The sequence below is a fragment of the Urocitellus parryii genome, chromosome 7 (assembly GCF_045843805.1).
Source record: "Urocitellus parryii isolate mUroPar1 chromosome 7, mUroPar1.hap1, whole genome shotgun sequence".
NCBI classification, from domain to species: domain Eukaryota; kingdom Metazoa; phylum Chordata; class Mammalia; order Rodentia; family Sciuridae; genus Urocitellus; species Urocitellus parryii.
The window spans coordinates 132,769,892-132,795,177 of record NC_135537.1 but is presented as its reverse complement, the minus strand read 5'-3'; the positions used below and the strand labels follow the sequence as shown (position 1 = coordinate 132,795,177).

General features: G+C 40.4%; 3 protein-coding genes across 5 annotated transcripts in view; 2 read left to right on the top strand and 1 right to left on the bottom strand.

Annotated features, from left to right (window-relative positions):
- Positions 1–985: 985 nt before the first annotated feature.
- C1qbp (complement C1q binding protein) lies at positions 986–6,041 on the top strand. Its single transcript, XM_026393947.2, has 6 exons — positions 986–1,290; positions 1,845–1,995; positions 3,895–3,988; positions 5,046–5,141; positions 5,386–5,508; positions 5,647–6,041. Exons 1-6 carry the CDS (start codon positions 1,059–1,061, stop codon positions 5,794–5,796), a joined length of 846 nt encoding a protein of 281 aa, XP_026249732.1. The 5' UTR covers positions 986–1,058; the 3' UTR covers positions 5,797–6,041.
- Positions 6,042–6,107: 66 nt separating this feature from the next.
- On the bottom strand, positions 6,108–14,749 carry Rpain (RPA interacting protein). Of its 2 annotated transcripts, XM_026393900.2 has the most exons (7): positions 14,605–14,749; positions 12,791–12,961; positions 11,534–11,594; positions 9,504–9,615; positions 9,286–9,349; positions 8,081–8,221; positions 6,108–6,240 (listed from the first exon to the last, which is right to left on the bottom strand). In XM_026393900.2, exons 1-7 carry the CDS (start codon positions 14,683–14,685, stop codon positions 6,211–6,213), a joined length of 660 nt encoding a protein of 219 aa, XP_026249685.1. In that variant the 5' UTR covers positions 14,686–14,749; the 3' UTR covers positions 6,108–6,210. The 2 variants fall into 2 exon arrangements, with proteins under 2 accessions (XP_026249685.1, XP_026249686.1); XM_026393901.2 differs by lacking the exons at positions 6,108–6,240; positions 8,081–8,221; positions 9,286–9,349; positions 9,504–9,615 and adding an exon at positions 9,622–9,709.
- A 451-nt stretch (positions 14,750–15,200) lies between these two features.
- The window catches only part of Nup88 (nucleoporin 88), a 29,550-nt gene continuing 19,464 nt past the window's right edge, over positions 15,201–25,286 (top strand). For both annotated transcript variants that reach the window (XM_026393898.2, XM_026393897.2), the window contains exons 1-4: positions 15,201–15,587; positions 18,288–18,457; positions 19,166–19,291; positions 23,305–23,391. In XM_026393898.2, the coding sequence (XP_026249683.1) occupies positions 15,285–15,587; positions 18,288–18,457; positions 19,166–19,291; positions 23,305–23,391 (686 nt within the window). In that variant the 5' untranslated portion in view covers positions 15,201–15,284. The remainder of the gene's footprint in view (positions 15,588–18,287; positions 18,458–19,165; positions 19,292–23,304; positions 23,392–25,286) is intronic.

The window sequence follows — 25,286 nt, the reverse complement described above, 5'->3', positions numbered from 1 at the left end:
CTACGTTGTCCAGGCTGGTCCTGAACTTGAGATCCTTCTACCTTAGCCTCCCAAATAGCTGGGATTAATGCCCAGCTTCCAAAAGACGTTTTAAATACCATTATATAGTGCTTCAAAAATCTCATCAGAGAATGAACCATTATAGCAGCACCCTCTATTAGTATTCATGTTTCTAACTGTACTTGCTCTCATTTGGTAAAATTAAAAATGTGTCTGAAAACTTTATGCAGAGTCAGAAAAAAGTTTATTACAAAAGGAGCTTTTGTGACAGTAGTAAGGATTGAATCCAGAAGAACTCTATCTATGAGCCACATCCCCAGCCGCTTTTAATATTTTATTTTGAGACAGGGGCTTGCTAAATTGCCCAGGCTGGTCTCCATTTTGTAGCTGAAATTACATACGTGGCCATATATATGCCTGTGGATCACTGGTTCTTACCTAAATCTGATTTAAGCCACGGCTTCTTGCCCCCAGAAAAATGTTCCATTAGAGTTAAGATGCAAAGTTGGATATGCTGCGGAGAATGGTCACTGAAATTAATCATGGATCCTGCCCTTGAGGATGTCATCATCTGGGGTGGGTGAGGTGAAGCTGCCAGGTACAGTGCTGCTGCCAAAAGGATTGTGTTGAAAGGAGAAGCAGCAAAGATGTTGGGTGAGTTCTGGTAAAAAGGATGAAGTTCCAGGAAGGCCACTTAAGGGAGGTAACTTCGGAGACTGGGGTGGTGGGAGTTGAAGCGACAAGAGCGTGTTCCACGAAGTCAGAAAGTCTGGCATGGTTTGAGAACAGTACATAGGAAGTTGAAGAGTAAGCAGCCAGTGGATAGAGACAGGGCAAAGTCGCCTGAGAACAACTGCTCCAAAGCAAGGACTCCCCCGGGGGCCTCACCGGAGGTCCCCAGCAGAGGGCGCGATCCCGTCCCGTTGCCTTCGGTCTTCAGGGCGCAGAAGTCGGAAACACTCCGGGGAGAGGGCGGGGCTTCCGGCGCCGCGTTAGGTCACGGGGGCCTTGGCCGGGGTTGTCCTTTGCTCTCGCACGTGTCTGCTCGCTCTCTCGGGATGCTGCCTCTGCTGCGCTGTGTTCCCCGAGCCCTGGGCGCCGCCGTCGCCGGCCTCCGCACCGTCACGCCTGCCCCTCCGCTCCGGCAACTGCTGCAGCCGGCGCCGCGGCCGTGCGTCCGGCCCTTCGGACTGCTCTGCGTGCGAGCCGGGTCGGAGCGGCGGCCCGGCCTCCTGCAGCCTCCCGCGCCCTGCGGCTGCGGCTGCGGCTGCGGCGCGCTGCACACGGAAGGTGAGGTTCGCGCACCCGGGCGTGATCGTGGGGGCCCGGGAGGGAGAGAGCAGCGCGGAGAGAACGCCCGGAACAGACACGCGGGGCCGGGACACTTTCCGTTGGTTGACGACCAGCCGGTTGAACTTGTGATCGCACTCTCCTCCCCCATTCACCAAGGGTTTCGTGGTTTTGTTTTTGTATTGAAGTGGAAACAATGTTAAATACTGGAGGATACTTTTATCCTTAGTTTCTCTTAGTCTTTTTTTTTTCTCGTACCCTGGGTCGCTTTACCACAGTGTTACATCCTTATCACATCCTCAGTCCTTTTCATTTTTTGTTTTGAGACAGTCTCGCAGAGTTGCGGAGGCTCACCTCAAACTTCAGGTCGTCCTGCTGCAGCCATGCGAGAGTCGCTGGGATACAGGCGTGTGCCACCACGCCCCGTTATCCTTAGTCTCTTGAAAATGGAACTTTGGGAAGGCCCGAAGTCGTGGTTGAAAAACTCAAGCTTTGTGGTGTGATTTAAACCAATTGACTTTTCTCATTTTGAATCATCTGTATTTGCTTTCTAGGAGACAAAGCTTTTGTAGAATTCCTGACAGATGAAATCAAGGAAGAAAAGAAAATCCAGAAGCATAAGTCCCTCCCCAAGATGTCTGGTGGTTGGGACCTGGAAGTGAACGGGACAGAAGCTAAATTAGTGCGGAAAGTTGCTGGGGAAAAGTAAGTATTGTTCTAGGGACTGGGGACTCCAAGTGATCAAATCCATGACCTTGCAGGACCTGTCCTGAACAATCCCCAAGACAGCCTTGGATTAGGCCCAGTACTTTGTTAACATGGTTTTCAAGAGAGGATTTGTTGGACCTTATGAGCTTGAGGTTGCTTATTCACTGAACACAAATCTGCTCTGGGCTGGTTGTTAGGGATGCTGTGCCCTCCCTAAATTTTTTTCTGGCTTCTGTTTCTCTTTATTTTTGTGGTGCTGAGGATTGAATACAGGGCCTCACATATGCTAAGCACTTGTTCTATCACCAAGTGCCCCTCCCCCAGAAAAAGTTTAAAATTTTGTCTTTATTTCTCCCTCAGTAGTAGAAGTTGAACCAGGGCCTTGTGCCTTCGATGCAAGTGCTTTGCCACTGAACTATGTTTCCAGCCAAAAAGCGTTTATTTCCTTTTGTCACTTGTATTATTAGTTTCATCTTTAGGAAACCAGGGCCAGGTTGTGGAGATTTATGCTTGTTTTTTCTCTTAAAAGTTTTATTTAGCTCTTACGTTTAGGTCTATGATTCATTTTGCATTAACTTTTCTGTGTGGTGTGAAGTAGGACTCTTGATTCATTTTTGCCTATAGTATAGTGGTTTTTTTCTCCATGCATATGTCAGTTGTATATTCTTAACTTCACCTACTGGTGACTACACCTGGGGCATTCTACCACTGAGCTATATCCTTTTTTTTTTTTTTTTTTAATATATTTTTAGCTGTAGGTGTACATAATACCTTTATTTTCTTTATTTTTATGTGGTGCTAAGGATTGAATCCAGTGCCTCATACATGCTAGGCAAGTGCTCTTTCCCTGAGCTACAACACCAGCACCCTCCAGCCCTTTTTGTTTAAGATAGGGTCTTGCTAAGTTGATCAAACTTATGATTCTCCATCCTCAGCCCCCTGAGTCACTGGGATTATAAGCATGTGCCAATGTGCGGTACCTAAGTCATTTTCGTAGGGTTTTCATGACCAGTTTGGGGGCCATTATAAATAATGCTCTGGTGAACATACTGCATTTCCATGCCCTGGAATTCAGCTTGATCAGTAGTGTTACAGATCAGAGATTTGTGGCAGAACCTCAAATTGCCATTCCTATAGGAAAGCAGCTTCATGGTAAGGCAACCAGTCAGTATGAATCCAGGGAGCAGCATTTAATGTACTCTTATATGGAGTGGGACCTGCTGGAGTAGCCCAGCACTTCTAGTTCCAGATCTCTTTATCACAGGAATTTTGACCCAAACATGATTTGCCAGGTCAGGATTCTTAACCCTTAAAGTTATTAGTTGATGTTTCTGGCCTGTCTTGTGATTGTGAAGAATGAATTGATACTGCCACATTTATTGTGATGCCAATGTGATGCCACCTTCTCCGGCAGATTTTGAGATGGGGAAGTTTTTAAATGGACTTCTGTTGCATCTCATCAGCTTCTCAGCTGCTCATCTCTAGTGGATACCTGGAAAGACTAGGGCAGGCAGTATCATGAGATGGCCAGTGGACATGTGGCATTGGGCCCTGGGATGCTTGCCTGATGGAAGTAGCCCAGGTATGACTGGGTTTGGTTGAGATAACAGGCCTTGCTAATTCTACCACCCCACTCCTTGTGCTTGGGACAGAACCCAGGGTTTCATACATAGTAGGCAAGTGTTCTACCACTGAACCACACCCCCCCAGCCAGAGCCTAGTAATTTAACTTTGAGCCATTGGCACATGTAGGTAATGTGCCTGTTTTAGAGTTCTACAGATAAATGTACAGCCACCTAGGATAGAGACATTGTTTCAATAAGCCTCAATACTTAACCTGTTCTATTACTCAGTTAAAAGTATACCTTGCTATTGTGTCTTCATTTGTCTTTCTAGGATTACTGTCACTTTCAACATTAACAATAGCATCCCACCAACATTTGATGGTGAGGAAGAGCCCTCACAAGGGCAGAAGGTTGAAGAACAGGAGGTAAGCCTGTGCTGTTAACCAGACTTTCCATCAGTTCTAACAGGCAAGAACAACTGGTTCTTTTTAAATTTTTTTTCTTAATACTTGAAGAGAAGGCAGTGGACTTACAGAGCAACAGAGTCAATAGGTTCTAGCCAGTGTTAGCCCCTGGGTTTGTGGCCCCTCCTTTCCCAGGGGCTGAATACACTGCCAGGAGCCAGCTCAGGCTTCATAGTTAGGCCTGTTTTCTATTAATGGAAAGAAACTGAAACTTTCACTCCTTAAGGAATGTTCCTAACAGGTCTTAAGCTGTTAGTAAATACTGCCCATTTAACCAACGTAGGAAAGCCAAGGGCCTCAGAGATTTTAACACTTGGTTAGGTGAGATCATTTTTTAGGTTGCTGGCTTTCTTTGTTGGATCTAGGTGGTGCTTTGTCTTGAGACATCTTAGGAAGTGGCCAACTAGTGAGAGGGCCCTGGGGTCCCCAGACTGTTTGAGCAGGTATCAGTGCCGTCTTCTGGCCTGCTATGGAAGCAGAGCTCTTCTTGTATGCTTGTCTTAGCTACCCTGAATGGATTTTCCCTGACCTTGAACTGCTCCCAGGGTCACCATCAGAAAAGCTGCTATTACTCAGCCAGTAGGGATAGCCATTTGACCAGAACCAGTGTGCCAGCCTTTGATCCTGGTCTATAATACAGAAAGGATTCCTGAAACAACTAAACTGGAAAGAGTGTCTTAGAGCTTTGGGCCGTCTTTTCAGTGTGTGGGTGGAGAAAGAACAGGCCCAGGAAGGTTGAGGGACTAATCTAGATCTCAATTAACTGGTACCATTAACAGGAATTCAGATTTCTTATTAAACCCCATGTATTTTTAAAAGTAGAGTGCTAACAGAAGTAAAACTCTTTGTAATACTGTGTTAAAGATCCTGGGCTCCTTATTTGAACACCATAGCATAAGATTATGAAAATGGCTAGATATCCTAATAGTGGTGGCCATCACTGAACTACCTGATGCCTTTGGTCCAGGGATGAACTCCTTTCAACAGTGACTTGTACTGACTTGTTTTTTTTCCCCAGCCTGAACTGACATCCACTCCAAATTTTGTGGTTGAAGTTACAAAGAGTGATGGCAAGAAAGCTCTTGTACTAGATTGTCACTATCCAGAGGATGAGGTATGTAAGCTGGAGTGACAGTCCCTTGGCACCCCCCCCAGGCAAGGAGTGTGTCCTGGGATCTTTCTGGTCCTTTTAGTAGATACTTGTGAAACTTTCTAGACCAGCAAAGCAGGGAAAGATGTGGGGGTGAGGAGAGACGGTAGCTAGAACCTGGGAGTTTCAGGCTGCAAAGCCTTTCTTTGCCTGATTCTGGCTTTTCCTAGAGAACCCTTCAGTTTTCCTAAATGCTATTTCTTCTCAGATTGGACAAGAAGAGGAAGCCGAGAGTGACATTTTCTCTATTAAGGAAGTCAGCTTTCAGGCCACTGGCGAGTCAGAATGGAAAGACACTAACTACACACTGAATACAGATTCCCTGGACTGGGTGAGTTCTGGGTAGGATAGGGGATAATCATGCCTTGTAGGGGAGGGTCTCAGTTCAAGGACAAGAAGCAGCATTTTAATTAGTAAGCATTACTGATTGTTGTTGTACTTCTTTAAACTAATAAATGTTTCTTTATAGGCCTTGTATGACCACCTAATGGATTTCCTTGCGGACCGAGGGGTGGATAACACTTTTGCAGATGAGTTGGTGGAACTCAGCACAGCCCTGGAGCACCAGGAGTACATTAGTTTTCTTGAAGACCTCAAAAGTTTCGTCAAGAGCCAGTAGAGCAATCAGAGACACTTGAAGGCCTTAATATTATGGTGAGCTTTGACCAGTGAACAAAAACTACCCTGACACCAGACTATGTGCTTTGAAGTGGTTATAATCCTAACATCATGGGGGAAAAATAAGCAAATTTAAATTATTGCTGTCATGCTCTCATTTACTATTCATTTGGTAGTTTTCCTGTACAAACTATTATTTCTAGATTTTTGTATAACACAATGATGGACAATAAAATTCTTTTATCTCCTCCAAGGAAGTTTGTCTTTTCTATTTCTTCACCTTCAAACTGCATCAAAACACCAAAACAGACATGTTTGAAAAATTTTAATATAAGATAAATTCTAAGTAAAAGATCTGTACATACAGGAAATCCTCTTATAGGATTTGAGGATTTGACATGAGTCCAGGCTGGCTCTAGAGGATCACAGCCCATGTATCACAAACCTAAATTTAAACAGAAAACAAGTTAGCATAAATTTAATTGTAATCCCACAAGCCTTCCCTCGATATCCCATAATATGATCAGTGAACATTCCTCGATGGCTTGGCCCCACCACTATGCTAAAGAATCACATCTGTCCTTTACTTGACTCCATAGAGAATATATTTGGCTTTTTCTGAAAGATGCTATAACCCTAACAGATAGCTTGGAACATTCCATCCCCTGGCCAGTTTCATATTTTCATATCTCAGACAGTCCAAGCCCTTGTCATAGACCACCATCTTTTCTACCCACACCTATTTCCTTCTACCTCATCCCCATCTATGCTAAATGGCCCTATAGCCTGATCTCACTAGATCTACAAATCCAGGGAGAGGCACAGATGTATATTCAGTAATTAGGCAATCTTTTTGCTTTTTTTGTTTTTTGGAGACAAAGAGTCTCAATAAGTGGCCCAGGTTGGTCTTGAACTCCTAGGCTCAAGGATCTTGCCTTAGCATGCTGAGTAGCTGGAATTCTAGGGACATGCCTCTGTCCTGGCTGGTTTCCTCTTTTAACTGTCATTCTTATCTCTCTAGCATTTGGCCTGAGACTTTCACACTCCAGGAGCACCACACTACTCTGCTACTATAATCATCTGTGCAGGTGACTCACTAGTTCATTATCCTAAGAAGGCAAAAGTTGAGGTCATATGACCCATGCCTCTTCAGCTCTTCTTCCTCCATTTATATAAAAATTAAGCACCTATTTAGATGCTAGGCATTGGGAGTAAAATAAAGGTATGATCCTTGCCCTAAAGGACAAAAGACATAACAGGTAACTGCAGCCCTCACATTTCACAACTACACACTCTAGGTGAACTGGGCTGTGCAAAATGAAATAATCACAGAAAGAGAAATACCTTTTTCTTTGGGTCCTGTGATGGCTCCTCTGACCTTAGGGGTCCATGGAAAGAGAGAGGAGCAAAGTTCTGAACCCTTTTTTATTGTGAAAAAGCCATGTAAATGAGGTAAGGGGTAGGATTACAAAGGAATAGCTCAATCCCTGCAGGTAGCAGGTGACGCCTACACCTGGAGCCACGCCTTGTGATTGGTCAGAGCCTCATGCTTCAGGACTGGAAGGCATGGTTATTCAGAGTGGCTCACCACATGCAGCAGTGTTAAGAGGGCTCATGGTATCAGGTACAGTTGGGAGCCTATAAAAGACTGGCTGGTATTATGTGAAGGGTTAGGTTTTACTGAGTATCTGGCATGCTCTAGTGCTCACTAATCCCAAAGTTCCCTTTGCCGGGAGGCCTAGAAGCTATAACATGTCATAGTGATGACTACTTCATTACATTGATTACTGTAAGAGACACTAGTTCTTATAAGAAGCTTAAGGTTTCAAGACAAGTGACACACATACCTACTTAGAGTCCTGTCCCTCACACCTGAGTTACTACTTAGGGACCTAGAATCTGACCTTGCACCTCTGTGAAGATTCTTGTTGAGAGACTAGCCTTATGCTGCTGTGCTGTGCTTCCTGTCCCACATCCATTTGCAGAGGCGGTGCCAGGATGGCTACCTGGGTTTTATGACCATGACCTGATCTGAGGAGTCCAAGACCACTGAAGCAGATCTAACGAGCAGACAGTACAGTTGGACACCATGATCCTAGGCTGCCTCTTTGCTTTTCAGGGAATGACTGATCTTTTAGGTGAAGTTAACTTCACTATCTATGAAGTAAATGCTTAAAAAAATAAACCATTAAACATTTACCTATCTCTAAAGATTATTTCCACCAAGATGGGCATAAAACAAACTGGTGATCTGCTCTTACCACTGGGTCCCATGGGAAGCTTACCAGACAGTACATGAGAAGACTGGGCTTTTCTTCTGTTCCATCAGTGACTGAAAATTCAGGGGTATGGGGACAATGTGTACTGTGATCATTTACACTATCTTCTAAATAGGTACGAAGCTTCTGTTCTGACAATTCTGGAGACTGAAAAATAAAATTCAACTGCAACTAAGTTACGTGATTATCAACAGGTTCAAAATAATTATTCCTCATGCCAACCAATGTAACTCTAGCTCAATTGCTGTGATTGGATTGATTCCTTGAAGCTTTAAAGACAGTCCTGGGCCTAAGACTGTGCCAAGATCTCCATATTTAACTGCCTCTCCAGTACTATCAATTCCCTCTTCAAAACATTGACTGCAACTCACAGCAGGAACATTCAGAGAGAGCAGGCTACTTTCTAACAACCTGCTTCTGCAGCTACTGGCTCAGTGTATTCTTACTAAGGATCAGCAGTGTCTGCTCCCAGATCTATTTGTGCTAACTGAACTTGCTACTGTATCTCTGAGATTTTATTTATGTAAACCAATGATACTGTATGAAAATAAAGTTTTATTTTTATGATAATAGAGTTTAGGAAACATTCAAAAGGATGAGTTGTTTAAAAAAAATCTGTTAAGTAAAAGAAAAATCCTAAAGTTCTATATTCAGCTTCTTGATCAACTTCAAAGGGATGAAACTGTACAACTTTAGACTAAGCAATATAGGAGTTATTTTCAAAGTTGTTAGGAACTCACCATAAAATTATTCATTTTTATAATTTGCCATTTTAACCAGCTGCTCAATGAACTGGCAAACTTGCTGCCCCAGCATGTCTGAAAAGAGGGTTCCTTATGCATTTTAAGGTTACTGAGGTTTACATTCTAAATATTGGTGTGTCTTCATATATAGAAACTTTCTATGGAAGATCAGAGACAAGTGTTTCCAAACCTCTTTGATCACTCTATAGACTGGAAGCAGAGGTGGGAGACACTCTGCCTGCGGGGTGGGGGAGAAGGGGACAAAAGCCCTGATTTGTATGAAGTGTTTGCCAATTTCCATGCTGCATATGTTCTTCCCATAGCTGATGTGAGGCTACCAATCTGGTATTGCTGAACACAAAATCAGGAAGAGATGTGCACATAAGCTTCAGTCCATGACTGAAAGTTCTTTAAAAAACAGATGTATTTGGAAAGAGATGGCACAAAACCTTTATGTGGAATACTTACATGAGATGGGATGTACAGGCCACATTGACACACAACCACACCATTTGTTATTCTCAGGTTGTACCTAGAATCAGAATTAGGATCTTCTATCATCATGGTGGTCAGACCTGAGCCCTCCGAACTTCTCATGCAACAGATTTTTGGTGGGGAAGGGGATCCCACTCACCTTGGAATGAGGGATGGGAACCAATAATGCTAAAAAATTTGAAGACTCTTACTTTGTACAAACAGGACAAATGAGGGGCTTCGCTTCCCACTCAGCCAGCATGATGCTGAGATACTGTTCATCAAACTGCAAGCTCTTCTCATACTCGCTGATGATAGACTGTTCTGCAAGGCAAAAGGCAGCAGGAGTGCCTCACCATGTTTTCCCGGGGATGTCCTGTATTTAATGCCAGGTTTCACCTTCAAAAGTCTCTTCCACCTAAGGTAAAGATTCAGGTAAAACTCAGGCTAACATCTTGTTGGATCTCTGCAGCCCCCATGTACCCCTCCTTGTGAGCACAGGAGATAAAGTAGGCTAAGGGACAAGGAGATAATTTTCACACATCTCTACAGGCCACAGGAGTAAAGGTGTGAAATGTCGGAGTCTCAAGAGCAAATGGAGAAAGCTGATACTTACAGAGCATTTACTTCTGACATTAGGCTCACTGTTAAGCCTCAAGTGATCAGTTTCTCAATGGCTGTGTACTCAGAACCTATGTTGTTCAGAATCTGTGTTGACTGATTCAGCAAAAGTACAACAGTACCTAATATGTGCTAGTCACAGGGGTACAGAGATGAAAAAGATTGTTCTGCCCTTGATGAACTCACAGTCCAGATCTAGACACAGAAGCAACCAACTATAGCTGTGCTCATTTGTTTACACACTGTCTATAACTGCTTTTCCATCACAACAGTAGAGAGTAGTTGTAATAGCTGGCCTTTTACAGAAAGGTCGCCGACCCCTGTTTTAGAATGTTCCAACTGGCTGATGGTAGCACAGCACAGTAAAACCTTATCATTTTAGAATTTTTAGTTAAATATACTCTGAAAGAAAGATTTACTGGGTCATATGTTTCATCATTCAGACAGGTTCTGTAGGCAGGGGGAAGAGAGAATCAATTACAAAAAGAAGATAACTAAACTTTAAGAACTTCACAATCCAAGTGAAGTCAATCATAACAGCTATCATTTGCAGAGCACTTACTATGTTTTAAATGCTGCTTAAATCCTTTACATATATTAGTTTCTTCACTATAAATATCTTTATTTCAAAGAAGAAGGAATTGAGGCATGGGAAAATTAACTACTTTGCTCAGTTCCACAGAATTTATAAGTGGTAAAGCTGAGAAATGTCTCTTTATGGTCTGGTTCAAGAATGTGTGCTCATGTATTACCATAATAATAGCTACTGATTACTGAAAGTTTTCTGCATGCCAGACATTGCTCTAAGTTCTCTACACATATTATTTAAGCCTTATGACAAACTTACAGGGCAGGCCTATCATCTCTATTTTACAGATGATAAAGATGAAACCTAGTCAAGATAAGACTATATGGAATAAAAGACAATTATATGAGGTGCTAAAATTATGTATTCTCCATAATGCTATGACATCTCAAGGAGTAATGTTCACAAGATCCTGGGGAATCAATAAAGAATTGATGAGAGAGATGGCATTTAAATTGGGTAAAGCAAGGGATATGACCATGCACCACTCCACTGCATCCTGTAAAGTGACATGTTTACTATTAACCATTTTTTCTTTTTTTTGCTTTATTTATTTATTTTTTTTTAATGGGGAGTCTTACTATATTGCCCAGGCTGGCTGGCCTCAAAGTCCTGGGCCCAAGCAATCCTCCCATCTCAGCCTCTGGAGTAGATGGAACCACAGGCTCAGGACACTGCACTTGGCTAAAACTATTAATAAAGAGCAGGACAGAACAAATGTGGGAAGTGGATTCACAAAATTTTGCTTCCCAGCTCCACTGATTCATTAATTGTACAATCTGTGTGAGAACACCACTTTCTAATCTAATAAGATCTTATAGGGTAGATAAAGGGAAAGCAATACCATAGAATGAAAAAAGTTGTTAGCACAAAACAGCAAAGCCCAGCACCCTAGAGATTCTTATTATTAGGAAGACAGACAGTCAAAAATTCAGAGTAAAACCAAAGAATTCTAGACACTTGACTGAAGATAGTGGTAGAAAAGGCCAGTAATAAGAGTGGTTAAATACAGGAAGGACCACTGCCTAGAGTTACCTTGATCAATCAGCTCCTGCTGGATTTCCTCTAGCACAGCCAAGTCCATTGGCAAGCTCAACTATAAAAGAAAGTGGAATCATCTTAAATTTGAATTATTAATCTGTCCCCAAACCCAACAGTAATTCATACTTAGAGGTTGGCTTAAGAACCCAGATTTGCTGGGCATGGTGGCACATGCCTATAAGCCCAGAAATTTAGAAGGCTGAGGCAAGAGGATCACAAGTTCAAGGCCAGTCTCAGCAACCTAGAGAGGTCCTAAGCCACTTAGCAAGACTTTATCTCAAAATAAATAAAAAGGGGTCAGTATGTAGTTTAGTGGTTAAGTGCCCCTGGCTTCAATCTCTAGTACCAAAAACAAAATAAAAAAACAGATTTATCTGAAAAATCAGTCAGGTCCTCCAACAGACTATGCTGACAACGGGGTAATGTGGTCATGTTAAGTCATTGACAAATGATCAAACTAGCCAGTGATAAAATAACACTGTCAAATTTGGGGCTGACAGTATACGGCTGTAGTTAAATATATGTTCTCCCAAGGTTATATAACCAGGAAAAGTTCTTAGTCTTTATAATCCTCAGTTTTGACCTCTGTAAAGTGGGAATAAAACCCACCCAAGAGGACTATCATGAGTAGTAACTGTGGTGATGTAAGGCAAGCCACTGAACAGTGTGCCTTCCTATTATATAGTGCCTTGATAGTTTCAAAGCAGTTTCAGAATTTTTTCATATAGTCCTTACAATATTGACATTATTTTCTTCATTTTATAAATGTATAAGGCTCAAAGAGAGTGAAGCTAAGAGTCAGTAGCAAAACCAGAATTAGGATTCCTGAACTCCTGACCTCCAATCTAGTACTCTTCCTGATACACCATAAACGATTTCCTATTCATATTCAGTTTCCAACTTTGGCTGAGACTGTAATCAGAATGTTCCTAGAGACTTTTAAGAAGCCAGATTCCTAGTTCATGCCTAAGTAATCAAAATTCCCAAGAGTGGAGACAAAAATTTCTTTACAGTTTCGTAAGTGATTATGTTGCAAGTATGTAGCAGGTCTACAGTCTAATATTTAGGAACCACTAACCTAGAATAATTTAATGTTAAAGGCAGAAGAGTCTGGATCAAAGGCTGTTAGAATTCAAATTAGGGGTTGGAGAGTCAGTGGGTTTAGAGGAAATGCATAAATAGGTACAAAGAAGACACTAGGATTTCCTCATGGTGCAAACCCTTCTCTGAAAACACTTATCCAAGCCTGACCTGAGCCAAAGCCTCTGGACAGTACTCGCTTGACTGCAAAGACTTCCATTCTTCTTCCATCACCTCTTGCACTAGAAGGGCATTCTGACCTCTCCCTGGCATACTGCTCCCAATCTGGCGGTAACTGTTCAGGAGCCTGTCCCGGCTGTTTCTCATTCTCTCCAGGCATCCCTTGGAAAAAGCAGCAAGATGGGGGGAAATCAATTCCATTAAAAAAAAAAAAAAAACCCTCAGATTGCTTGATAAAATGTTAAAGAAAATTTATAGACACAAAATTTCCATACTTGGCATTAGAGCAGATTATGCTAAGTGAAGCTAGCCAATCCCTAAAAAACAAATGCCAAATGTCTTCTTTGATATAATGAGAGCAACCAAGAACAGAGCAGGGAGGAAGAGCAGGAAGAAAATGATTAACATTAAATAGAGTCATGAGGTGGGAGGGAAAGGGAGAGAAAAGGGAAATTGCATGGAAATGGAAGGAGACCCTCATTGTTACACAAAATTACATATAAGAGGTTGTGAGGGGAATGGGAAAAAAATAAGGAGAGAAATGAATTACAGTAGATGGGGTAGAGAGAGAAGACGGGAGGGGAGGGGAGGGGGGATAGTAGAGGATAGGAAAGGTAGCAGAATACAACAGTTACTATTATGGCATTATGTAAAAATGTGGATGTGTAACTGATGTGATTCTGCAATCTTTGTAATGTTTTGAATAACCAATAAAAAATAAAAAAAATAAAATTAAAAAAAAACTTAGAGAATGAAAAAAAATTCCATACTACTGTTACTTTTGCATATCCTTGTCCAGACCTTAATTGCATATAGATTAGTAAAATTATAATACTTTGTTCACATATTTCCAGATCACCATATTTCATATTCTATCTTCAATGCCAAGTATGTAGCAGGTCTACAATCTAGTATTTAGGAACCACTGACCTAGAATAATTTAATGTTATTTAATGTTATCCTTAACGATTGGGAGCATAGTATCTTATTTACTATCCTATAAGAGGACATTCATATTGCTTTCAAATTCTTGCTACTTTAGAGGTGGCTATGGTAACAATATTTCTCAACTCAAGGTGATTTTATTCACCAGGGTACATGTGACAAGGCCTGGGTGATATTTTTGGTTGTCACAACTCTTGTGGTAAGACCATAATAATAGTTAATGGGCTAGAGGCCAGGGATACTGCATTTTACCAAGTACAGAACAGCCCTACACAATAAAAACTATCTCTCTCAAAATGTCAACAGCCACGGTTGAGAAACAAAATTTTTCTAATATCAGATTATTTTCCTGGAATATACACACTTGGAGAGGCAGTATCTTACTAGGGACTATGTTGTCTACAGAAGAGGACAGAACTGAGGAGAGTTAACAATACAAACTTGGCAACAAACTCTTCTGACTCCTCTCTACAATAAAAACAATTTCTACCTCACATGTCAAAACTATACAAAGTGCTTCTTTAGATGTCCAATTAATAGCAGGGGATGGTGTTGTTGTAGAGGTGCGGAGAGTGCGATCACGATCACATTTCAAGTTTTGAAACTGGCCGGAATTCAAAAAGCAAAGTTTAGAGACTCTGAGCCCACACAGGGTAATCCCACACCCGTCGGGCCAAAAAGCCGGAAAAGGCGGTGACCAAGACCCAGGAAGCAGCAGGAAGTTTGGGTTCCGGGTCTACCTCCACTGGCCAGGGGCTCTAGGCACCTGCCTCATAGAGCATTGAAGAGTTGAAGGCACGGAGGACAACGGCCCTTGGGATGGATTCAAGGAGTGACCATGGCCCAAACTCCACACTCACCTGCCTGAAAGCCTCTTTCCAGGACGCCGAGCCCACCTGTTTGTACAGCGAGCGTCGCTGAGATCCAGCAGGTTCTGCCATCTCTTAGAGGGAGTCGCTGCCAATTGCCCCGCCCCTGGGAACGCGCAGAGACCTCTGGGAGTTATAGTTTCTGGAGAAGATCGCGCGTAGATAGCAAGGAATTCTGGGAAGTGTTTTACAGGTCAGCCCCACACGAGACTGATTTGGGCCAACTAAGGGTAGGTGGGTGGATGAAAAAGTGACGTTTATGAGGTCAAGCCAATCTGGACTAAGAGCGGTAAGTCCTGAAGGAAAGTTCTGGATGCCTGGGTTTACCCGAATGGAGGTGTTCGAGATGCAATGACATACGCAGACCTCCGTCTTTACCTTAGGTATTAGATTCCGAGCAGAGAACCAAGGCTGACTCTAAAGAAGCACTGTTCTATTCACTTTGGCCCGCCCACTTTGACTTCTTAATGAATACCAACCTGGCAATTGGCTTGCCCTTGAAGATGCCCTTGCTTGATAGGCTAGTTCTCCTAAGTCCCGCCCCTAGCGCTAAAGTCGTGTTTCAGGGCTTCCTGTTCGATGATTGGCTGAAGCAAAGGATGGCTAGCCGAGGATAGGCTGTGCTCAGCGGCGGGTCAAGCAACTGTAGCGAGGAAAGCAGTTGGGTCAAGATGGCGACTGCCGAGGGTCCGGTAGTCGACGGTGATCTGTGGCAGACCTGGCTTCCTAATCACGTTGTGTTCTTGCGGCTCCGGGAGGGACTGAAAAACCAGAGCCCAGCAGACTCTGAGAAACCGGCTTCTTCATCATTGCCCTCATCGCCGCCTTTGCCGCCGCAGTTGCTGACGAGAAACCTGATCTTCGGCCTCGGCGGAGAGCTCTTCCTGTGGGACGGAGAAGGCAGTTCCTTCTTAGTGGTTCGCCTCCGAGGCCTCGTCGGTGGTAGTGAGGAGCCTTCGCTCTCCCAGTACCAGGTACGGCCTGGCCATCCTCGGTCGGGATCTGAACTTGTTTTGTGTTTCGTTTTCATCTTGGCTGTTTTTCATCTTCTGGTGGGTGTGCTGTTCGGGGACAACCCACTTCAAGCGGAAAAGCCCTTTCTATCCAGCATGTTTATTGACTCCTACCCTGCCCGACACTTTGCGGAACTCACGCTGTTCGGTGCTTGTGTTCCGGGGGTCTGGGAGGAAGGGGAGGACTGTGGAATACTTAATAAAACGTCGGTGATGGTTAAGTACTCTGAAGAAAACCAATAGGGTAAAGGGATAGAGAATGTGTGGCGGAGTGGCTATTTTTAGAGGTTGTTCTAGAGAACCGTATTTTATGTCGTGACACTCAAATGGGTATAATCATAACTTTCTCTTGGGTTGTGAGCATTGCCAAGATAGTGGAGTTGAAAGCAAGTTTCAAGCCTGAGATGGAGGAACTAATTTTTAATTATTATTTCCTTTTAGTAAATTAGTTCATTCCCCAAATTGGAAATTTTTGGTATCGCCAGTAGCGCGTGAAAGTGAGTGTGATTGGAAAGTATGCCAGACTTGCAGGGATCAAACATCGCTTTGTGTAGATGTTTATTTGTAGGAAATTGGCCTTCCTTTTTCATTTTAAAAGTAAGTGTGGCAACCATTTTAGTGAATAACATCTGTTACGTGCCATGGACTAATTCTTTTTGAAAGGTGATTTGATTTTAACAAGCTACTACTAATGCTTCTGCAGTTTTCAAACAAAGTCAAGAGTCTAGAATCTGTTTACTGTAAAACTTAAGTTAAGAATAATTATTAGGTGTTCAGCACCCAATTTTTTTCTTTTCTTTTTTCTTTACCCTCTTTTTTAAGAGATGGGGACTTTGTGTGTTGCACAGGCTGGCCTCAATTCCTGGTCTCAGATGATCCTCTCAGCTTCGCAAGTAGCTGGGACCACAGGTGCACACCATTGCATCTGGATCCAGCACACAGTATTATCATAGCATTCTATATGCTATGTAGCATTTTGCACAGTAAACTATTTAAAATTATTTATTTATTGTCTTCTTTCTAGACCACAAAATTGGGAGTGTGTGTGTGTGTGTGTGTGTGTGTGTGTCTACCTTAACTCATTTTTGTTTCCCCAGCGCATGACAGTGCCTGGAATATGTAAGCTCTCAGTAAATACTAGTGACCATCTTCAAAACCTTCAGACTTCTAGAATCTCAAAAACTCAAGGTTAAAAAGAAAGTAGTTATCATGCATTATAACACTGAATATTAATAAAAGCATGAGTAGTGACTTTAAGAACAACAATAACAAAAACTTAGTTTCTGGGATTGTTACAAATAAACTAATGTGATCAGATACTTATCAGAAGCAAGGTTTCAATCCTCTGTTTGGTTTGAGTTACAGTCAAAATCAAGTAGAAAGAAGTTGGGGATTGAATATAAAGAACAGAAGGAAAGAACCTCTGATGAGAAAAAAAGTCAATGTGTTTAGAAACAGCAAAGGCAGCTAAAAGACACATGCTTCCAGATATCCATAACAATAAGTAGAAGTCTCATATTTTGGAACAGTCTGATCTAAAAAGATTTTGACTTAGGATGCTTCTCTAAACATAAGAAAGGCGACATATTGGCAGTCTCATAATTTTATAACTGAAAGTAGAAAGAAAATGGGGATCTGAGGTAGTTATGAGAGAAAAAATGGAAAGTACCAATAGAAAAAGTGATTTTTTTTGAGGACATATACCAAGACAAATAACTTATTGGAACCCCCTTAAAACATCATGTCTCATCTTTTCTAAATCAGCATTAAAGCAGCATTCTGCTTGCTGCAAAAGTTCTTGAAACCATTTTATTGTATTATAATAGTTATTTATTAATACTTCTGAGTTTATTTTGTCTACTCATTAAATACACACATACACACATACATATATATATATTGGAGGGGTACTGGGGATTGAACCCAGGGGGTGCTTAATCACTGAATCATATCCTCAGCCCAGTTTTTATTTTATTTCGAGACATGGTCTTGTATGTTGCACTAAGCACATATTGAGAGTCTATGATGTGCCACATGCTAAGCTAGGATACAGAGAAGAGTGGCACATTTCAAGTAATCCATAGTTATATGTGTGAATTGAGCAAGTGAAAAAGTCAGTTAGAATGCAGAATAGTGGAATTATCCAGAAGGAACTGTGAAACTACAGAAAAGATACATTTATTCTTGCTCATAAGATCAGGAATATTTTCTTGGGGAGAAAAAGGCATAGAAGCCCAGTTTCTGAGAATGTGCTAAGTCTTGTTAGCTGGCTAATAAGAAAAGTGGCACTGTTGCAAGAGGAACGGTTGCACCGAAACAAAGAGGCATAATCATGGTTTCCCAGAAATACAGATTCATCTGATTGGTGTAAAGAACAAGTGGGGAATGGTGGAATTTGAAACTGGAGTTGTAGGTGTAGGTTGAGGCTTGAAAAATTAGGTGTAATAGTCTTTAATTATCAAAGTGGGGAAATCTAATGCATTTGTTTATTATTTCAGTCTAAATGACAAAATGTTTCATCAACCCAAGTGTTGGTACTTACCCGGAATGCTTTGTTGTCCTATAATTATAGAAAATTAGAGCATTATAGTGGTTTCAAATGTCTACCATGTATATTTACATTAAAAATAACTATGTTGACCAATTTGCTTTAATTTTCAGAGATTACTTTGCATAAATCCACCTCTGTTTGAAATTTATCAAGTCTTGCTAAGTCCAACCCAACATCATGTAGCACTCATCGGAATAAAAGGACTTATGGTATTAGAATTACCTAAAAGATGGGGGAAGAATTCTGAATTTGAAGGTGGAAAAGCAACAGTGAATTGTAGGTAAGTTGTATGTCTACATAATTTGTTATACATACAGATAATTATTCAAGATCAGGGATTCTTAAAGTAGGGTTAGTATGTTACTGTTGAACCTGACCATTCCTTATGGTCTTCAGACTGGCTTCTGTGATATGAATGCTTATAGAATATGTGTGGTTATTCTTTTATTCTGCTTGAATTGTCACATTTCTGTCTTATTGGAAGTTAGGCTATGTTTTGAATTTGTTAGAAATATGATCTTTAAAAAGCACTTATTGTCTAGGAGCCAGAAGTTTGCTTAGATGTTTATTTCTATATATAATTTCTTTTTGAAAAAATAAAGAAAAATGAAGATCTGAATGATTACTGAAAAGAATATAAGGTGGAGACCTTTTATTAGCTCTATAGTATATAAGTGAAATCCCTTTGAACTGTATATTTTCTAGATCTGATTCCTAAATTTCAAAATAATAATGATAATTTCTTACTAATAAAAAGATCAGATACTGTTTTGAAGAATGTTTGTAAAGCACTGATAAAATATGCTACAATTGAGAAAATGCTTTTATTTCAGTTCTGTAATATTGATTGAATAAGTGCTTTGAATGCTGTCTCCTCAAGATTTAACAGAAAAATTTGAAGGAAAGAAAGGCAGTGAATATTAAAATAGATTATTGTTTCATCCAAGTTCTAAAAATATTTTTGAAAAATTTGTTATCTTTATTTTAGCACCACTCCAATTGCTGAGAGATTTTTCACCAGTTCTACCTCTCTGACTCTAAAGCATGCTGCCTGGTATCCAAGTGAAATGCTAGATCCTCACATAGTGCTATTAACATCAGACAATTTAATAAGGTAAATTTTCTTTTTACCTCTCTTGTACCTTTGCAAGTGTGAAGGCTCTTTTTCACTTTGCTCATTCACAGCTCAGGTTTACACTAAATAAGTCACTGGATGTTCAAATGCTTTTATTTGATGGCTATTGTAACCCATTCTCATTCATAAGAATTGCCAAACTGCTTTCCCTAAGTTACATGCTTTAATTTCTGCTGTTCCTTCTCAACTAGTCTTTCTGCCTCCAGTATCTCTGTTCCTGTTCTTTCCTATAAGTACTGTTTTCCCCAAACTTTTCATCATGTCACCCTTTGGTGATAGTGTATCACAGGGGAAAGAGAATATAAGTAGAAATGAGAAATTTGAATCTTTCCTCCACAGCCACTTCTATTATCTTTGAGATCTTAAGCTTCTTTTGGAGGCAAAGGGGCTTAGTTTCCAATTTTTAAAATGAGCAGATTTGATTTGATAATTTCTGAAGCCCCTTCGAAGCTTTGTACTCTGCGATTAAATGCTCTATCCCCACTCAGTTAACTTTCTGGATCTGTCTTTTGTAAAAAGTTTATCAGGAGAACTCAACAGAGTATAAATATCTCCAGTTATATATTTTTTCCTAATCACTGCTTTTTACCTGTTCTCTACCAAATCTTGCTTCCCTGCGGAATGGTTGACCCCCTTAATAGCATCTTATACAGATTCCTTGGCTTTCTGGTTACTTTTAGTTACTAAAACTTAGTGTGTCTCATTTAAAGCTCTGCTTGTGAAGTCAGTTTTCAAAACCATTATCCAAGACCCTTCATAGGTCAGACCTATGTCTGGAGGGACCTGAAATGATTAGAGAGGGTGTGCTCCTTTTTCATAATTTCACTCCACACAGTGAAGTGTAGAGATTGAGGCTGCCGCCTCTTTCTTCTCTTCTTCAGAGTGGGGATAGAGAGGGTGAGTGAGTGAGTGAGGCAGAGATCTTACCTGACTGATTGCTTTCAGGGAAGGGCAGGTATTCCTGATCTTGGTTTAATTTATTGCATCTGTTGCTTAGTATCTCTAATGATATGGTAATCTCTGCACAGATGGGGTGTTTTGGGGGCCCAGTGTTTAACTGTTAGCTACCTCCATCACTGAGGAGATCTCTCTCCCATGGCTTCTGTCAGCTATCCATGCCTTAAACCCTCTCTGAAGATGGAGTATTTGCAAACTTGATATCTCCTGTGCCTTATCACCTGCTGTGGTCTTTTATATGGAGCAGAAGTCTCTTCTCTGCCTTCCAAGGGCTGCAGAGAACTGGATGTACTATACCATAATCCTTTCTTAGGCTGCTCTAGTATACCTTCTTTAGAAATTTCCAGATAAATACTTAAAAGTATATGCATGCCCTTAGACCCTTGGATGTAACAGGAGATTCATCCTAGAATTTCCTTGATGGCTTATAGATTTCTGCAACTCACCTTGCATTCAGGTAGGCACCATTCTCCCTTATTATAAGTACCTCCAAATCTGCCTGGTCCTTCTCTAAGAGCCTTCCTTGCTCACCCATTTGGCTTTAAAGTTGAAGGTAAAGAAAGAGGGGAAGGGAAACTGCCCCATTACAAACATGATTCTGTAATCCCAAGAACTCTTAGACACTTTCTCTTCTTAACCTTCTTGTTATATATGCGGGGAAAATGGTAGTGAGATAGCATAGGTCACGTCCTTACTTCCTCATGTTAACTCATGTTAAGCTTTAAAGGAAGTATCTGGTCCCATTTCTTTCTTCTTTTTTTTAGGTACTGGGGTATTGAACCCAGCCAAAGGTACTTTACCACTGAGCCAAATCCCTAGCCCTTATTATTTTTTAATTTTAAATCAGGGTCTCATTAAGTTGTTTAGGGCCTTACTTAGTTGCTGAGGCTGACCTCGAACTTGTGATCCTCCTACCTCAGCCTCTTGAGTGTCTGGGATTACCCTATCTGGCTGGTCCTAAATGTTGAAGATTCTTTTAAAAATATGGGTTATTTAGCGGTTCTCATTCCCTAAACTTTGACAGAAAGAACATTGAGGGCAAAAGGAAATTCCCACTCATTGTTATGAGAAACATTTCTTTTATTGTTCTCCAACAAAATATTGCTTGAATTACTACTGTGTCTTTTGAAGTCAGTGATGACTTGTAGGAACCTAGGAAGACCAAAGTGAATGTGCATTTATTTGGAGCAATTTGTCATTACAAATATTTCTTTAAGTACTTGTCACATTTTATTGATAATGGAGTAAACCAAGTTTAAAAATTCTTGGTGGAGGACTGAGGTTGTAGCTCAGTGGTACACTCGCCTAGCATGTGTGAGGCACTGGGTTTGATCCTCATCAACACATTAAAAAAAAAAAATTGGGCTGGGGATGTGGCTCAAGCTGTAGCGTGCTTGCCTGGCATGCATGTGGCCTGGGTTCGATCCTCAGCACCACATACAAACAAAGATGTTGTGTCCACCAAAAACTAAAAAATAAATATTAAAATTCTCTCTCCTCTCTCCTCCCTCCCTCTCTCTCTCTCAAAAAAAAAAAAAATTCTTGGTGGAAAAAGATAAGTGACCAATTTGGTGCAGACTTTATGGGTGACATTTGATTTCTAATAATGACATTACCAGCCTTTTGAAAAATAGTTTCCCTTTTAATATAGCCATACACACTGTGAAATATGTTACTTTTTTTTGTTTGTTTTTTACACTAGGGATTTAATGCAGAGACACCACTGAGCTCTACACCCCAGCCCTTTTTTATTTTTATTTCAAGATAGTGTCTACTTGAACTTGCTGTCCTCCTGCTTCATCCTCCTGAGTTGCTGGGGTTACTGGCATGTGTCACCACACTGGTTAAATTACTTTCAATTTAAATGATTTTTGGAAAAAAAATTTTTTTTTACTTTTATACTTTTTCCCTTGGGAAAAAATGGATGATATGATATAGTGTTTTCATATAACAAAATACATATAGATTGCAAGCTAAATGTTATTCATATTTGGGCATTTGGAATGTAAAGAAGATATTTCCTTTAGGTGTCTAATAGAGACAGATAATTATAACTAAAGGGAAGCTAGCAAGCTTGGGGCAATAGTGAAATGATTAGGCAGAGAGTACAGCTGAGGACCCAAGATGGAAAACATGAGGTGCAATGGTATAGGCTTCTCAGAGTTTTTGAATAAGGCTGAACACGTATAATCTGACTGACTAATCTGATGCACACTTGTAATCTAACTGACTTGGGAGACTAAAGCAGAGGATTGCAAGTTCGAGGCCAGCCTGGGCAACTTAACAAGATCCTGTCTCAAATAATAAAAAGGGCTGGGAATGTAGCTCAGTGGTAGATACCCATGGGTTCAATCCCCATTGCGGCGGGGGGGGGGATTTTGGAAAGGGGGCTGGGTTCATAGCCAGGGAGGAGAGAGAATTTTTTTAAGGGGGCTTGGGTCATGGTAGAGCATTTGCTTAGCATCATGCTCAAGGCCCCAACACTGCAAGTAAAAAAAAAAGAAATTTTGATATGGATAGAGATCATTACTTCAGGTCCTAAAGAAACTTCCCTCTTATATAAAGAACAAAGGAAGCAGGCTTCTTTGTCAATAATAAAATCTTTGGCAAAGAAATGGTTAACTGCTGATATCCCATCATCATATATGTAGAACACTATAAAACTTAAACAACAAATATATCACTTATGGTCACCTTAAAATATTGTTTTTGGAGTTCTATTGAGAAAAGTAATAGGTGAATAATTAGAGTACTTGAAAAATACATGTATTTCACACATAAAGAAAAATGTATTTCATAAATATATGAAAAAATACATAAAGGATATATAAGCTATAGATAATTTCCAACCCATTCTAATGCACTTTTGTCAATTTCATTGCACTATTTGGAGAATTGAATATTTGGGACATAATGGGTTTTAATAATTGGTAGGAAATTTCTCAAGTAAAAACTGACTAGATTGAGAGGAAAGTACAATTTTAGGAAATGAAGGAGAATTTTAAGTACTTGTTTTCTTCTCTCTTGATTGCTAGAATTTATTCTCTCCGTGAGCCACAGACACCTATTAAGGTGATTGTACTTTCAGAAGCAGAAGAGGAGAGTCTAATACTCAATAAAGGGTATGTTTTTATTTGTGTCATGAAATGTTTGTTCAGTTGTTTGTGGAGATCATAAATGTAGTTTTAAGAGATTTCAAGATTTTTCAGAGGTGACTTTGCATGCTTTTGGTAATGTGAGAAGTAAGCAAAGGTAGGCAATGTAAATAGGTAACAAGAAGTTATAAATCTGAATGTTATTGTAACATTATTTTCTTTTCAAGAAAATTCTAAAAATGAGTGCAGAAATGGATTTTTCTATTGTAAATTAATAAGAGAATGTATTATAAAATAATTACAAAATTGTGAAAAGTGAGTATTGGGTTGGAGACCTTCTTAAACCCTTTGATTCTCCCATGACCTTGGCTTCTTTTCATGTTTTCTTACCCACTACAGGCACATGTTCCTGTCTACTTTGACCACTTAACGGAATGACTCTTTGAACTCACAAATCCCATTCCTCTTGCCTCCTGATAAGTGTTTCGGGCGATTACCATACATACATGATCACACAGTAGCAATATTTCTGAAGTTCCATGTCTCTGTGATGGTCATATCTAATATTTCTTATTTAGTTTTTGTTACTCTTTTATACATAGTTATTCTGTATTTGACAGTTTCAGTATCTGAAGTTCTTGTTCTTCAGTTGCAATCATGTTGCTTTTCTTATTGCTGATCACTGACTGTGAACTTACATTTACTTAATCCTAATATCTGGGATTATTGAGAGCCTAAATTGGGGGTATGTTCCTCCAGAAAAGATTTACAACTGTTTCTGCTAGGAGCCAGGGGTTGTTACTAACCTGGGACCATTAATTCTCTTTGGCCCCAGAACTGAAGATTTCAGTTATAAGATGTGAATGTTTCATAGCACCAGCTTAAATTCTAGTGCATCCATCTCCACATTGGCAAATACCTGCCTCTGGGGTTGATCCTGTTATTGGGTCGGGGCATTTTCTCCTGCAACATGTTTCCATAGCTGATCAACTTACTTTCTTTTGAGAGACACATGATCTAGATAAAAGGCAGCAGAGTAAATGCAGTGTTGTCCAGAGGTTTGCCCTTGGTATCAACCTACCAATCCTTGCCAGCTGTGGTATCTGGGCATATTTCCCAATTGCATTGAGCTTCATTTTCATGACTGTATTCCATGAGTATAAAAAAATATTACTGGTTATTTCTTAGGTTATTGTACATAATAAATGAGATGCATAAAGAATTGCTTAGCTCCTGGGTGTATACCTGAAGGAAATAAAGTCAGTATATGAATGAGATACCTACATACCTATCTTTATTGCAGCACTATTCACAATATCAAAGCTATGGAATCAGCCTAGGTGCTTGTCAACAGATGAATGTTTAAAGAAAATATGATGTATGCACATACATGCATAATGGAATATTATTTTGCCATAAAGGAGGAGGAAATCCTGTCATTTGTAGAAAAAGAATTGGAATTGAGGTCAAGATGTTAAGCAAAGTAAGCCAGACACGGAAAGACATGTTTTTTCTCATATATGGAAATAAACAAAAAAATGATGTCCTAAAAGTAGAAGAGGAACGATTAGACAAAGGGTAAGGAAGAGAAAAGGGAGAGTTACTGAGGAAAGTAGGAAGGGTGACTACAATGAAAGCACAGTATTGTGCACATGGGAAAGTGTCACTGTGAAATCCATGAATTTGTACAATTAATATGAGCTAATGTTTATAATAAAAAAGTGCTTGGCATGGGGTTTGCACAGAGTACTCATTCATTGATACCTAATATGATTAGGTATATTACAATATTTATCAAGTGTCAATTAAATTTAACTTAAATTAACTTCTCTGTTCCCTTTCTTTTTTGGTTTTTAATTTAACTCTCCTTTTATTCTAGTGTTTGGAAGAGAGATGTTACTTATAATACCTTCTAATGATGT